The sequence below is a fragment of the Dipteris shenzhenensis genome, chromosome 8 (genome assembly GCF_047967505.1).
Source record: "Dipteris shenzhenensis isolate YYH24624 ecotype China chromosome 8, Dip_SZ_1.0, whole genome shotgun sequence".
In the NCBI taxonomy this organism is placed as follows: Eukaryota; Viridiplantae; Streptophyta; class Polypodiopsida; order Gleicheniales; family Dipteridaceae; genus Dipteris; species Dipteris shenzhenensis.
Window position 1 is genome coordinate 2732298 of NC_141603.1, and position 16319 is coordinate 2748616.

The 16319-nt window shown below is 44.5% G+C and overlaps 1 protein-coding gene across 3 annotated transcripts; it reads left to right on the forward strand.

Annotated features, from left to right (window-relative positions):
- Positions 1 to 3723: 3723 nt before the first annotated feature.
- On the forward strand, positions 3724 to 14844 carry LOC147898962 (Pyridoxamine 5'-phosphate oxidase family protein). 3 transcript variants are annotated; one of them, XM_087378450.1, is made up of 7 exons: positions 3729 to 3904; positions 4007 to 4056; positions 4134 to 4191; positions 4281 to 4313; positions 7029 to 7124; positions 14108 to 14275; positions 14492 to 14836. In XM_087378450.1, exons 1-7 carry the CDS (start codon positions 3827 to 3829, stop codon positions 14594 to 14596), a joined length of 588 nt encoding a protein of 195 aa, XP_087234576.1. In that variant the 5' UTR covers positions 3729 to 3826; the 3' UTR covers positions 14597 to 14836. The 3 variants fall into 3 exon arrangements, with proteins under 3 accessions (XP_087234578.1, XP_087234577.1, XP_087234576.1); XM_087378452.1 differs by lacking the exon at positions 7029 to 7124 and having other exon boundaries at positions 3724 to 3904; positions 14492 to 14844; XM_087378451.1 differs by lacking the exon at positions 4281 to 4313 and having other exon boundaries at positions 3724 to 3904; positions 14492 to 14841.
- Positions 14845 to 16319: the final 1475 nt, after the last annotated feature.

Below are 16319 nucleotides of genomic sequence, written 5' to 3' on the forward strand. Positions count from 1 at the left end.
TGGTTGCTAAAGGGTTCAAGCAAGAGAAGGGTGTGGACTTTGATGAGATATTCTCTCCGGTTGTGAAGATGACCACACTTAGATGCATGCTTGGACTAGTGGCAGTAGAGGATATGGAGCTTATGCAAATGGATGTCAAGACAGCTTTCTTGCATGGGGATTTGCATGAGGACATCTACATGGTGCAGCCGGAAGGCTTTGAAGAAAAGGGCAAAGAGCATTTAGTTTGCAAGCTGAAATAGAGTCTCTATGGTCTTAAGCAAGCACCTAGAGAATGGTATCATAAGTTTGATGCTTTCATTCGGTCCCAGGGTTTTAGAAGGAGTGAAATTGATCACTGCCTCTACACTAAAAGGGCCAAGGATAATAGCCTGATAATCTTGGCACTATATGTGGATGATATGCTATTGGCTAGCAAGAATACTTATGAGCTAGACGCATTAAAGGCCAAGTTGCTTGAGGCCTTTGATATGAAGGATTTGGGATTTGCAGGTCATATTCTTGGTATGCGCATCACGCGTGATCGGAGTAGGAAACTCCTTTGGCTTTCACAAAAAGAGTATGTTACAAAAGTATTACAGCGTTTCAATATGGAGGGGGGGAAGGCAGTGAGTACTCCATTGCCTCCATATGTGAAACTGAGTCATACAGATAGTCCCAAATCAGATGAGGAAAGGGCCATGATGGCCAAGGTTCCTTATGCATCAGCAGTTGGGAGTCTTATGTATGCTATGATAGCTACTAGACCAGACATTGCATTTGCAGTGGGAGTTGTTAGCCGGTATATGGCTAATCCAGGAAAGAGGCATTGGGAGGCAGTTAAGTGCATCATGAGGTACATGAAGGGTACCAAGGAGATGTGCATTTGCTTTGGTAAAGGAGACATGCGTGTACTTGGGTACACAGATTCAGACTATGCAGGGCATGTGGATAGTAGGAGATCCACTTCTGGTTATGTGTTCACCTTTGCAGGTGGTGCAGTGTCGTGGATGTCTCGTGCACAGAAGTGCGTTGCTTTGTCTACCACAGAGGCTGAGTATGTTGCAGCCACAGAGGGTTGCAAGGAGGCTATATGGCTTGATCGGCTAGTGGGAGATTTGGGGATTCATAGAGGTGTACCGACATTGCATAGTGATTCCATGAGTGCTATTCAGCTAGCACGGAATCCGGTCTTTCATGCAAAGACCAAACACATTGAGGTCAGGTACCATTTCATCAGGGAGGTAGTTGAGGACAAGCGCATAGAGCTTGTCAAGGTTCATACAGATGATAACCCTGCAGATATGCTGACGAAGAGTCTACCTAGTCAGCGGTTTGAGTATTGTCGTGTATTGATGGGCATTGGATAGTATGCTCACTGGTTGTTCTCCCTTAAAGGCACATTGTCCTTTAAGTGGGAGGTTGTGGGGTTAAAGGTCACTGTGCCTTAACCCTAGTTATGTACAATACTCAAACACATATATAAATGAATGAAAAAGAAGATTAGGGTGGTTCTGCACCCACCAAACTTGTGTGGCTCTCTATCTCTCTCTCTCCTTCTTCCGTTCTTGCTTCCGTTGAGAGCACTCTCAGGAACATCTAGAGTTGGTTGAGATTTAGGAGCCTAAACAAGATGAATGATATTCAAAAGGCCTACTCAAAAGAAATGGGTTAAGGGCAGCGGATGTGAGATTATGAAAGATGAACCAACATGTCTTTGTGATTTCCAATTCTTCGGAAGCAAAGATGAGCAACCAATTAACTCAACTCATTGGAGTCTGTTCGGCTAGATAGGAACTTGAACAAGCACTATCCTCTACTCCACATTGGAGTCTATTTGGGCAGATAGGAACTTGAAGAAGGGAGGTGAGGGACAAATGTGGTGAAGTAAGAAAAAGAGCACTTGCCTCTCTTGATAGCAGGTATGTGAAGAGAGAGATCATGACCAAACATGGAGGAAAGAGATAAAATATAAAGCGATGTCTCGAAAGTTTACAAGTGGGAAGGATGTGAGATTCGGAGCGGATGAAGCATGCAATTGCTAGTCAGCAAAAGTAAAGCTTTCCTTCACAATGAAAGAATGGGCGAACAGAGGAAAAGTCTCAAAAATAGCTATGGAGACGAGAATTTCCTAGTTTCCATTGCCTCATAATCATGGTCATGGGATGTGAATCACGATGGAAGTTAATCTCTTATTGTGAGTTGGTTAATCTTTAATCTTTGTGAATGTCAAAGAGAGACATTGTGAGCCAACATCCTCATAGCACATGGGAAATAGATAGGATAACTAAAACCATCAACATTACAAGAGGAATACTACACAAGAATTTCACTGACTTGGATGTTTCCACGACTAAACAAGGGATAGGCGATAAGCATTCATACCCAAGCTAGTCACACGAGTAGGTGATTCTTGCCAAACAAATCCGAAATTTCATCCCAAGTCTAATCGCTGATATGCAAAACCTAGACCAAGAACATGTGAAGTTACATGATAAGGCTAATCACATGTTCACGGAAGAAAAGTCTATAGTTTGGGGATCACCTTAAACTTGTAGTAGCTGTCATCGTATTGACCAAGGAGGGAGCCATCCAGGGAGGTTCCTGCAACTAACAAGGGAATGCTAAGTCACTATATTTCTTTCCAATCCACTCCATTGGTTCGAAAGCAAAAGCCCGCATGGCGAAGTATACTCTTGCTCCGAAGATAGAACTGGATAGGCAAACAAAGCTTCCACAGCTATAGATGACTTCTGAGCAGCGAGCAAGCGAAGTGGTGGTAGCTTACTTAGAAGTGCTCTCTCTAGACGTGAGTCATTCTGATGCAACCTACAAATTTCCAACGGTTTTCTTACATCCAAGGAAACCTCAATGGCAACTTGTTCACAGTGCAAAGCACATCAAACTGAGCCTTGGACCAGTCTTCTTGCCACAAACAACAAAACCTAAAATTTTGCAAAATGGTTGAACGCTTGCAGCGTATCCTTAGCAATGGCAAGAATGATGAATGGCATAAAAAGATTCCCTTCCAAAGGTTTGTAGACATACAAACCTTTGTGCAGTCGTGATGAAAACAAGGCAAGAAGCTTGGACATTCTAATAACAAAGATTGAAAACTCCAATGAGAAAAGGGAGAGGCTGAATGCAAAGAATCCAACAAAGTCAAAAGATGAAGCGTATGGAGCTCCGATTACGAGACAAGATCCAAAATACGACTTCAGAACGGAACCCTTCAAGCTTTTGTCCAAAATACCCCTACTCTCAACGACCCAAGATAGCACCATAGGAGTGTAGGAAGCTGTATCTCTCAAGCCAAATAAGCTCGTAAGTGTCCACACGATAGGCTTGGAGTTGCTTGCATTCAATTTGGCCATCTCTGTAGCGTCGCTCCGCGTTGTAGGAAGTAAATGAACCCTGACACTTGCACACGTGGACCTATCAAGAATTTACAAGTCTCGCAAGGCGCAAAATGATCCAAAGAATCTAGTTTACCTTCAATAGGGCAGGCCAAAGAAGACGAAGTCACTGAATGCATGCATTGAAAGCCCCTTACAAGAGCCTATAAACAATTCAATGGAGCATAAGTGGACCAATCACCTTAAAATAAAAAGAGATGTCTGAAGGCTGAAAATCTCTAAAAGAAAAAGCTTGAGATCCTTTGGATCAGAGGCAATCCAACGGTTGGGTTATGCACACGTGGCTTAAGGAGAGGCCAGCTTTGAGTTAGACTAGGCTGGTTACAAGCATTTATGTTGCATCGTTTTCAGCTGCAAAGAAATGCTTGTGATGGTGGTGTAATAATAAGCCCATGCACTCCAAACAGCCACACACACTCAATTCTTAAGCGATGGCTGAATGGCGACAGCTTTTATCCACTTCCTTACAGACTAACGCTCATCTCCAGCATTCTTCGTATTTTCAGCTGGTCTGCTGCCCCTCGTACTCTATTTTTCGTGCCAAGCTAGGCAGAGATTCGGGCCGTGAAGTTTTCTGACCCGTGCAACTGACGTATTTTGTATTGAGCCAGGCGACCGTGAGGCTGGACGGCAGACCCGCTAATCGCACGGTGGTCTTCAGGTGCTCTTTCTTTGGATGCTTTTTCACTATGTCAACCCTTATATGCCTCGATTATTCATCCCAAACTATGTTTGTAGAGGTTTCATTGATGGAACGGATCTGCTCCAATTTACGACGGATCGTCGCAGCAACAAGGTACGCATAAATAAGGACCTTCACGTCCTGTAGCACTTGTCGTGATTTTCAGTCCAACGCCTGTTTTTGAGCAGGCTTCTTTTTGGCAGATTCAGGAGATACAAAATCAACCACTAGCCGAAGTAAGTTTGCTTACGTGCTACCCAAAAGACACACACACAGAGGGGCGCACGCTTGTCCCCTCCCCATTGCGATTGTCCCTCTCTTCTTCTTTGTATCGTCTTTGTCGTTTTTTCTTTCTTTTTTACTTATAGCTCTCTCATAAGTTGGATCGTACTATTCTACATTTTTCAAGAGGTCCATCTGACAAAAGTGCTTAGGGGTGGGTTGAGTGAGTTATTGGATTCTATTAGTACGTCCTTTTAATATTTAATTCATTAGCTAGTTTAAAGGCGACATTGAGAGCTGCAAGTAAATTGCCAGACATCATCTATACTCAAGTTGTCAATTGTGTTAGTTGTTACAATCAATTGATGAATCATCACACCAACTAATCCCAACACAATTGTACGCTTGCGGCAAATTGCAATAACACTAGTAACACTGGCGACATTAGTATTAACATGGAATCACCCACAATACTAGCCATCTAGCCTGACAAAAACACAAGTAGTTAGGCATCCCTAACTAAACCCCACAAAGCATCCACTAGGACTCCCGCCGCGTCCGATGTGCTCCTATGGAATACTTTGCCATAGTCACACTTGAACAAAATAAAATAATTTCCATAGCAAGAAATATCGGAAATACAATTCCGTAACATTAATAACTTGCATTGACTGGAGTATTGGCTCTGAAACTCACAGGTTTACTGAAGGGACTACTTCATTGAGGTACTTGGCTTGTTTTGATAGCAAGCAACAAAGCCATGGGTATGTAATGTCTTTGTATTTTATGTAATGATTACAATAGTATGTGGGGCACTCAATGCTTGTTAGGATGGAGGGTGAAAACCTCTCAGGTAGGTGCAGGAGGAGCTTTCTTGAGAGAGGCACTTGGAGCCTTCTGACGGTTGGTGGATGTAGTTGGTATGGGTAGCTCTAAGGAGAGCTAGCAGCTCTAGTAAGCTATTCGCAATCTAAACTGGCAGCCGGGGATCAAATCGCAGCAGAAATGGGCCTTCTATAGCAACTTGCGTTGACTGGAGTATTGGCTCTGAAACTCACAGGTTTACTGAAAGGACTACTTTATTGAGGTACTTGGCTTGTTTTGATAGCAAGTAACAAAGCCATGGGTATGTAATGTCTTTGTATTTTATGTAATGATTACAATAGTGTGTGTGGCACTCAATGCTTGTTAGGATGGAGGGTGAAAACCTCTCAGGTAGGTGCAGGAGGAGCTTTCTTGAGAGAGGCACTTGGAGCCTTCTGTTGGTTGGTGGATGTAGTTGGTATGGGTAGCTCTAAGGAGAGCTAGCAGCTCTAGTAAGCTATTCGCAATCTAAACTGGCAGCCCGGGATCAAATCGCTGCAGAACCCAGTGTATATGAGCCACCTGCTCTACTTGGAGATGATAGACATCACTAGCACCTCCGACACCCTTGTCTCATGGTATGGGACGTTGCTCTAAGATGGGAAGATGCCTCAGAACCCTTGGTTCGACGACGAGTGCAGAGAGGCGAGAGCCCAGTTCATAGGAGCAGGCTTTGAGTCATCTGACTGTCACCTGAGGCACATAGGGGATCTATCGACGACTGACGCGTCGTAAGAGACGGCCTTTCCTCACACATAGGATGGATGAGATTGTCAGAGGCTTTGGAGGACTCCCAGGTTCACTCTTCTCAGACTATGGCTAGTATCTGGGCATATACTATACACACTTTGATGGCCATTTGGGCGAACATACAGGGAACCTCCAGGACTGCTACTGCTAGGAGGCTTGTTCTCATGCTTGACATGATGTACTCCCGCACTTGAGCTTGCTCTGCGGTTTTTATTCAAGTACTTAATGAAGTACTTTTCTTGCAAAAAAAAATAAAATAATGGTATGTGCAGACTTTGATGTGCCCTTTTGTTGAAGCTAACCCCCAAGCTGAGCCAAGGGCTCAGCTCAGCCTGGCATGAATTCGAAGCCTTCCGTTGCTCCTCCTGCTCTGATGCACAGATGTAATGAGTATGGGTACGGACTGTATGGAAGGGAGACGATGTACGGTGACTGACGGAACGGTTGTATGACGGCTAATGGAGGGAAGAGCTGTACGGAAGGAAGGGGCTGTACAGCGGTATGGCTAACAGAGAGGTACAACGAGACTGTACGGCTGTACGGCTAACGGAGAGGTGCGACGGGACTGTACGGGGGGGGGGAGAGAGAGAGAGAGAGAGAGAGAGAGAGAGAGAGAGAGAGAGGATTCAAGAGTTCCTAATGTTTTCACGCGGATACCGAATATCATGCATAGAGGCTGTGCTCTCACAGAGATGCATGTCTTTTTGTAATCTTGCTATAGGTTGTGCTCACCCGTTAATATAATGAAACTTTATCACCTCGTAGATTTCTTTCTTTGTGTTTATCAAGCACTTGCATCAACTAACTTCTATTATTCGAGCGTGGCAGGCTAGCAGGCTGTTTCTTTACAGGCTCATTCATTTCCCCGGTAGCACAAAGGAGAGGATAGGTTGATGTATGATCTTTCCCATGCGCACACATGCTTTGTCCCACAAGCAAGTATTACAAGACTACACGTGAGCCTGATAATTCGGCGTGGGAAAGAGTGAGCGAGAGAGATTAACCATCAAACACAGCCTTAAAGAAGGATATCTGACTTTTCCATTTTGGGATTGTACAATTTTTTCTGAGGATTTTGTAGCATTTTAGATCACCGTATTTATTGGGTTTTGCAGATTTGCTGGTATTTCACAGGCTCATGGGAACAGTTTCGCATACAAGGAGTACTAGATGTTATAAGCAACTCTGAGACAGAGGCAAGGAGAGTGAATGTAAGAAGCTCTATCTTTTCAAAAAATCAAATGGAAATCAGGTATCTGCAAGTTGATGCAAGTTTGCTCAGAAAGCCATATGCACATCTGTATCAGGCCGTACAGCAAGTGAATGGCTTGTGCATTTTATAACTGCTGCATGAGTAGTCTAATTATGCATATCAATCGAGGTTGAGACTCAGGGTAGTTCACCCAATAAAGTATTTAAACTCCGTAGCTCAAGTACACTAGCAAAAATGGGGGTGCTTATAAAAGACAATGCTGGAAGCAACTAATTTTCTGTATGGTATAAAATACCTCTGTAATCATGTGGCTAGAGTCTAGACACCTATGACCGCTGTATACAATTTTTTGTTTTTGATTTACATCTACATTAGTTGTGTAAACTTCTCTACAGATATACCTGTGTTGGACGTTAGGTCGATTTGTTACAATCACAAATACAGAAAGCCCTAGTTATAGAGGCTGTATAACTATACGTGTACATCTCTTTATGCTCCTTACCTACCTCTTAGTTTGTCATAGGATTGACAGCTTCATCCCTATAGTTTTCAGGAAAGTCGAGGACTTGCGCCGGCTCAAGGAAGGGCATGCCCTGATCCTGAGAGAAAGCAGGCTGGCATTGGGATGGTGATGCCGCACTCTGACCCTAAGGCCTGGGTAGAGACGAGCACTGAGCGGCTAGCGAAGCAAAAGAGAGGGGACGGGAAGGAGAGGCAGTGAGTACAGGGAAGAGGGGGAGCAGAAGACGAAGATGCGGCAACAAAAGAAGGGGGGGAATGGGAGGGATGGGGGGATGGTTAGTGATGATCCCAGGCCTCATGGAGGTGGCAGCAGAGGAAGGGGGCTTCAAAGAAGGGATGGAAGGAGGGGAGGAGGGAGAGCGAGATCGGGATTGAGAGCAAGAGATTGGGGAGGGCTGAATAGCAGGGGTGTGTGTGTGTGTTGGGGGGGGGGGGGGGCACTAGGAAGGGGCACCTCCCTTGAGCCTGGATCCGGATCCGAAGTGGACTCAGGGACTTAGCGGGATCGAGCGCTGTGGCGCGGACAACACAACTGGGTCTACTGAAGATAAAAAAAGATCTCCCCCACAAATGTCTAAGGTCGACCTAAGGGGGCTTCCTCAATCTACTCCTCCTGCCTATCCAGGGGCCCAATGTCGATGACATGCCTGGCATCTGCGACTCTTCGTGGCACGCTTGCCTGGCTTCCGACAGTCTACATAGATCCAAGGCCCATGATGATCCATTGCATGGCTCAACCCAAGGAGTTTGTGTCATATGCTGTTGTCTGCCAGGGGACAGAGGTCTACTTGCTTGGCCCCCACTTCGGACTCAGGGACTTAGCGGGATCGAGCGCTGTGGCGCGGACAACACAACTGGGTCTACTGAAGATAAAAAAAGATCTCCCCCACAAATGTCTAAGGTCGACCTAAGGGGGCTTCCTCAATCTACTCCTCCTGCCTATCCAGGGGCCCAATGTCGATGACATGCCTGGCATCTGCGACTCTTCGTGGCACGCTTGCCTGGCTTCCGACAGTCTACATAGATCCAAGGCCCATGATGATCCATTGCATGGCTCAACCCAAGGAGTTTGTGTCATATGCTGTTGTCTGCCAGGGGACAGAGGTCTACTTGCTTGGCCCCCCACTAATGTCCTATGTGAGACGGCGGCTGAGCGACAGCTCAAGCTATACTATGTGTGCAGGATCTTGCGCGGTGCCCCATGTGTCTGCAGCACAAGCAATGCCCAAGAAGTCTATAAACATAGACTCTTTGTTGAAGAGTGCCCCCGTCCAAGGTTTTAAGGAGGATCTCCTCTGACAGAACCTCTAGCCACTCTACTATCTCTCTAAGCCTAGGGACCCCATCTCTACTAGGAACGATGCTGCTGTGGTCAGCGACTCTAGCAGAACTGCCAAAGAAACCCTTGATAGAAGACAGAATGGAGCGGTACTCCTTTGGGAGTTTGGGGGACTTCATGGAGATAAAAGGTAACCTGCCTTCATTACCCTTTTGTTACAATACTAACCCTTGGACAACGAGCTGGATAATACAGCAAGTGTTAGTCTTACAACTTTCCCTTTTTGGAAAGCAGCCAAAATCCTTAAAAATATTATCTCTGTAAGTACCAACCGTGTCCTAAAGGACTCCATGAAAATTGGGCATCCTATCCTCTCTACCATCCATGATTGTCATTAGAAAGCTGTATAAAGCATTCATCTGAATATAATTATCAAGAAATAATGCCATAAAATTTTTCATAGCAAGGCTCCAAAGTAAAATTCTCCAGGTGAGCCTAAAAACTCCCAAAAAGCAAAAGGGCAATTTCTTTCGAGGCCTGGCTCAAAGCATTTAATCCAGGAAGTGCCTTACTTTTTCTTGTGACGAATAGTTTTGTCTCCACCTTTAAAGGGTACCATTCCCCCATCATCCATCCTACAAACATTTGGGTCCAATGTATATTGAACCTTCAATAGCTACCTCCTCATCCATTCAAGACTTCAGCATTGCGCAGAAAAGGAGAGTTTGCAACAGTCTCTTCAACAGTTCGTTCTCGGTTTTGGTCTGCACTTTTCTGTACTTTTAGAGCAGCATCTCATACTTGTACTCCACAATTTGATGGCTCATAAATGGAGTTTGCTGTTCTGTCGACTGCATATACCAGATATCTCTTACCTTGTTGTGAGATTGGAGAGGTTCCTTTGATTTAATATTTTACTAACATTACGTTGAGCCCCTTCCACAAGAGCTCCAGCGACCGGGGCCCTGGAATTATCTAGACATTCTTGACAACTACTTGCTTGCACTAGGGATGCCAGTTCTACCTCCGACAGGTTGCCATTGCCATAGTTGTAAGCCTGCCCCGTCCTTTCTGGAGCTTCAACTCCGCGCCATAGGAGAGGAGGAGCGCTCAGCGGACTCCGATTCTCTTTGATTGGATGATGTAGTCAAATGGGGCAGCAGGGGAAGGAGTTCTACATGGACGGACAGCTACTTTCCAGCTAGCTCACGCTCATGGCAAGAGAGATTTGGGCCTTGTAGAGCCAGATGTGCCACTCAGACAGAGTACACATTGGTTGTTGAACCGGTGCACTAGGTGGTTGGGTGTGCTGACCTCTTCGTTGATTCAGTGCATGTTATGTAGCACAAAGACAGATTAGTCTCCATCCTATCCCCTCCCCCTTCCCCCTCCCCCTCGCCAACCCTCCCCTCCCCCTCAAAAGTCCTCAGTTGTTACATAGGCTTCCTCTCATAAAAAGGCCTGTTCGCCACCCCATCCCCCCTTGAGCCAAACCTTGTGAGTTTGGATGTGCATGAACTCCCATGATCGCGTGCGACAGCAACCATAGCAGCTGAAACTAAATTAATGGTTGTAGAGGGCTGTGGTGGAATGGGCAGTGTTTATCCTCAGCACATGTTTTCAGCAACAGACATCGACGCTGGCGCCGTCTCCTCCTAGCAAGAGTAGGTAGGAGCTGGGGGTCTGCATTTCAGTATTGGAGATACTTGCTCCATATGTGCTCGACCGGGGTGAGCTTACTACTGAGCGGGTAGTATGGCTTGGATTATGGATGGGTAACTTGGATTGCTAGAGACATTGGATAGATTCTATGTGGGAGATTGGGTGATGCACAGAGGGGGAGCCATGGGTTTCTGCATACAAATGACAATGTCAGATAACTCCCTGATCGTGCTTTGCTCAGAGCAGTCCCATCGTGGACTTCCACCATAGAAGTAGGTTTGTATCTCCGGTGCATCGCTTCAAGAGGAGAAGGTGCAATAGGCCGCGGCAGCGATATGGCAGTGGCCAGAGGCCCCCCACAGATGGTTAGGCCACGAGGTAGCATTGGCGATTCAGAGGAGTATTGAGGCGCTACAAGCTGAGGGTCTTTATTGATGTCACTCTCTCCTGGAGCATTAGAGAGCATTGAGACAGAATTTGGCTTCCATAGAGCGGCTTAGAGAGCAAGGCCCAACCTCTCAGTGGCTTGGAGATTGCTATGAGAGTGCTCAATTAGACCTTCAAGCCATGCAGATTCGTTGACTCGACTTTTCTTATCACTCTTCTAGGGCACAATGGGTTTAGCATGGAGATAGGATGACCAAGCGGTTCTTTCAGATGACTGATCCCTGCTTAGGAGGGATGCAACTTTACCCTGCTTAGGAGGGATGCAGCTTCAGTGGCTATGGGATCCGAGCACTTACAAGATCTTAGCCAAGGTCATGAGCATGCAGCCTTGTTGACATCATCCACGTCGCACAATATACTGGACAACATCCTCACCTTTTAGGAGGCAATGGATTGGTTGTGGGAGGAGTCCCAGCCTATAAGAGTCTTGTTCTTGGATTTCGAGCAGGCTTATGACAGGATAGAGTGGTCCTTTCCAGAGGGCACTATGCAGAGATTGGGTTTTTTAGATAGATGGATTTGGGGAGTCTCGGCCATGCATGTAAGGAGTCGCATCAGATGCTTATCGGAAGTCCTATAGGAGAGACCTTTGCAGTTTCCAAATCAGGCAAACAAGTGGAGGAGCTATGGAATGCAGGTGTGTACTCCTGCTGGCCTTCACTTGTGGGAGCCTCCATACGAGCTCTTGATTGCTGTGGGGCATATACTCTTGCTGTAATTCCACATTCCAGCTTCTTTCGGCACCCTCAGTTGCCATTTGCTGTCCATTTCACCTCTCCTACAAGGGGGACTACCTGTCCTTAAGTTTGGAGACTTTTTCTTGCTGTAATTTTGATCAAAATCACTTGGTATGCTCCTACTGCATTGCCTTCTTTTACTTCCAGCAAAACAGGCTTTTCTTTTGGTTCCTAGGAACTATGGAAAGGCCCCGTGTTGCCTTGGAAGGCCGCGTTTGCCTTTGGAAGTCTTTTTTGCAGCATGTACACCTTGTGAAAGCCACATATTTGCAGTGAAAAAGCTTTGAAGCTTGTGCAGTAAATTGCCTTTTGGATTTGAAGATTGCACTCCTCTCATTTGCATTGTCAATTGGTGCTTTTGCCTTGCATTTTTGCACTATGGCTGGCAACAACGATGACTGGTTTGGGATGCTTGGATCTGAGGACAGACTTGATGGCACAAATTACCCCATGTGGGCTTATATGATGGGGCATGTCTTGGTTGCCAAGAATCTTTGGAATATGGTTACAGGTACTGAGGTCAGACCCACTAGACCTTATGCCTCTGATACATTTAGTACTGCCTCAGGCTCATCGGGTGATGGGTCTTATGCTTCTTTTAGTGCAGTTGCCTCTTCCACTACAGGTACTTTGCCTCCTACTCAGGACGTGATGCCAAAGCACATGCCTTGATTGCTCTCTCAGTTAAGGATATTATCCCTCATATCCGTTCATGCAAGATAGCTAAACAAGCATGGGATTAGCTTGCTAGGTTGCGGAATGAGGCTAGAGTGGCCTATCTCTGCAAGCAGCTGAAGGATTTCAAGCTTAAAGAGAGTGGTAACATGGATGCTTATCTTATCAGTGCTAAGGATTTGAAAGAGCAATTGGCAAATATTGATGAGGTAGTCCTAGATTCTCAGCTTGTATCCGTGACACTTATGAATTGCCTGATTCCTACCAGGGCTTTTCAACTACTTTGCGGTTTGTTGCCATGGGCCAATGCCAACCACTACTCTTTTGACCAACTGGTTGCCCTTTTGTTACAGGAGGAAAAAGCCGTGTGAATAGAAATGCTTCTATGGCTAGTGATTAAGCCTTTGCTACACAGCATAGAAACAAGGGCAAGGGAAAAGTTTCAGTTGGTAAGTCCCTTCATACACATGCTGGTCATTCCTCTGATGCATCGTCTTCTGGAGAGAAGAAAAAGAAAAAGAGATGTAACTATTGCAGGAAACCTGGGCATGACATCACTGAGTGCAAAAAGAGAATTGTATATGAAAGGGAGTCGGGTCTTGTTGTTTCTAGTGTTCATAGTATAGATGACAGGCATGAGACAACCAATTTTCCACATGATCAGCATTGGGCTTTTCTTGTTACTTGTGAGTACAATCCTTCTATTCATGATACCTGTATGATAGTTCTCGATGCTTCTGATGCCTGGTTCTTTGATAGCTGTGCTAGCAAGCACATCACTTTTTGCAAGAAGTTATTCAGCTCACTTGTATATGCACCAAAGGGAGGAACCGTTACATGTGCAAATAATGCATCTTATTCAGTAAAAGGCATTGGGCAAGTTGCCATTACTTCAATATCTGGTGGTGTAGTCAGTCTACACAATGTACTATATGTACCAGGCGGTAAAGGCATGTGTAACATCATAAACTGCACACCTAACACCATCAACGAGAACGAAATATCCACCAAGTAGCTAAGGCTGAAATGGATATGAGGTTTTTACGGATATAGTGTTGATTGGCACATTGCTTAGAGGACTTTACAGAGTTGATGCATATGACAGATGCTTGGATGATGCTGGCCCCGGCAAGCCTTATCTGCCTCTTACCACTATGGTTTGAACCCATAGAATTATCTTGAATGGAGGATGTGCTTTGTGATTTTTGCACTTTTGAGAGAGTTAGAAAATGACTTGTCATGATGCGAGAAGATGAGTATGTTTCCTCTCCTGATTGAGTACAATTCATGTTTTTGAATCCTTGCTACTCAGTCAGGTAAGAATGTTATGACAGGTTTCTATTATGAACATAATTAGTACCTTTCAAAGCTTTTGCTAGGGTGAATGACTGCCGGAGTGGTCTATCGAATTGTGTTCTGCACAGGATAGAATAAGATACACAAATTATTGTGTAAATTTATATTCTGGATATGCTTTAATGCGGTCAGTTGCATAGAAACACATTCATATTATTGACCTTTCTGCAATTAGTCATGAAGCTAAGATGAAAGATAATCAAGGTGTTAATTCAGGTCAAAAGACTGGTATGTTAATGACATTTCGTTTCAGTATTCTGTATTTGTTTAAAAAAAATTGACATTATAATTGGATGAACGCAGATCAGGGAAAAGGCATGGTTTGGACTCTCAATGAAATCGAGGTTACAATTTATTGGTCCTCCACCTGGGCTTCCAATCATCCCTAGTGCTCCTGTGGCTGAGGCGAAATTGGATCCTTTACAAAGTCCAGTTGATGCCTTTTGTCTGGTGATTCTTGATCCTCAAGAGGTGTGTGTGGGGCTGTCCCTTGCCCTCTCAAACTTTTACTATGCTTGAACCAAGTTGAGAAAGCGAATCTTGGATGTATGAAGCAAAAAGTTCTGTTTGGTTTTAGTCAATACTAACGGCATCTCGTAATACTAAATGTGTCCATGTCAAATGCCTTATGACAAGATTATCAGTTGTGTATTCCTTAAATGAAATGTACCACTCGCTTTTCTACAGGTAGACTATTTGCATTTGAGAAAAAATCAGAGGGTGATCTTTAAGCGCACTGGAAGCTCCACAGAAACATCTGGCGGGTGGACTCGATCACCAGTTAACCCTTAAGATGGATCCTCTTAAAAACTTAGTCTCTCCCTTGCATTCAACCGAATATTCAGCTGGGTGTTCAAGGAAGTTTTTGCAAGCATATTTTGTAACAGTGGATCTTAAAAAAAAGCCTGTCAAGGCCAATGGTTAAACAGAAGAAAGATGAAGCGTCTGCAGTCCTTGCGATATCAACTGTTGTCGAAGATCAGAAGATTTTGGTTAATGGGGTTTGGCATTCAGCTCTAACCTGTTATGTAACAAAAAAATGCTTATTCCAAACAGTCGCAAGTAATGATTAGTGGAGGGAAGGAGAGGGGAGGGCTTGGAGGGAAGGAGAGGGGAGGGCTGAGAAGGGAAGGAAGGGGGAGCAATAATGAGAAGCATGAGGGGGATGAGGGGTAGATATATGTATTTGGTGTGGGGGGGCCGGGGAGCCTCCTTCCTACAAGCCCTTGAGAAAAAAATTGAATGTATTTAGCCTTGTGAGCAACTTGGATGTGGGCATGGGGAGATTCTAGGTTGAAATATATTACTGATTGAGATTTTTAAAATCTCACCTTCACTGAAGGTCAAATAGTTTGCTAGGGTTCGACTATGAAGATTAGTTTCATATAGAAAAACTCAATGGATCTTCATAAGTGTATCTGCCCACAAAAGACCTAGATGGTCTAATCCCTTGATATGGATTACGGAGAGCCATTAGGAGCTGCATGAATTGACGGAGAGTGATGTCTGACCTGGCGAGTGCTAAACGAGGCAAGCTTTCAATAAGCTATCAGTACTAATGAGGATCCATATTAGGGGGTTTGTCATGTCTTGAAGGTTTGTCATGACCCGACAATTTGATGTTACGTTCAATTGGAGTTGGGAGTGGTTTGTAGTAATCATGTAAAAGAAACTACTGAAGAACTTATATGCGTCCACCTCTCCTAGTCATGAGAAAACATCCTAACACAATACTAATCTAAGGAGGATGCAACCTAAGTGCAAACATGATGAAGAGAGTGCTCATGACATGTACCTCAAGTCAATTAGGTTCAAAAAAAAAATAGCTTGGACTCATAAAGAGAATCTTGAGATAGTGCAAAGTGCTTGATTGATATTACTTCAAATGAACCTCCTTTTTATAGGTGAGGGTACTTAATCCATATGCTTGCTCACATGTGGGATATCTCCTCCATGCCATGTGGCAGCTTGCCTTTTACTCATACCTTTGTGTGGCATGTGCTATGCTACCCAAGGGCATATCTCTTTTATCTACCATGTATCTTTTTCTTGTCTTGCCACGTATTATGATGTGGCTACTACATCTCATTTGTTGTCAACATCTTTTATTCTCTTGCTATCTTGGCCATGACTTCTATTTATTCCTTCCAATTCATGTCTTCGAATCCAGGTTGTTTCTTCTGTTGTTTAGGAGCCTATCTTTATGAGTGATTCACCACATTGTCATTTCCTCATGTACTTCCATTAGAACTACTTGTGGAGGATGCTTTTCCAAGTGTGAGCATTGTATGTGAGCATGATGCTATTGCCATCCCTCCATATTTCTTTGCCAAGAAAATAATGGAGTTCTCTCGTATTTTTAATGTCAAATTTTGATGTGAGGTGAGTTCTGACCTATGAAATAAGATGCCATTGGAATGAGTGATGATCAAGTCATTCATTAACATACAAAGTACAAAAAGAGCAATATCCTATGTTGCCTTTTTTATGTAAAGTGTCAGATTTGATGAAATCT

Coding starts and splice junctions, on each gene's coding strand:
- LOC147898962 (XM_087378450.1), top strand. CDS start 3,827: ATGGCTGAATGGCGACAGCTTTTATCCACTTCCTTACAGACTAACGCT. Junction 3,905..4,006: donor ATTCTTCGTATTTTCAGCTG/GTCTGCTGCCCC, acceptor GTATTGAGCCAG/GCGACCGTGAGGCTGGACGG. Junction 4,057..4,133: donor AATCGCACGGTGGTCTTCAG/GTGCTCTTTCTT, acceptor CTATGTTTGTAG/AGGTTTCATTGATGGAACGG.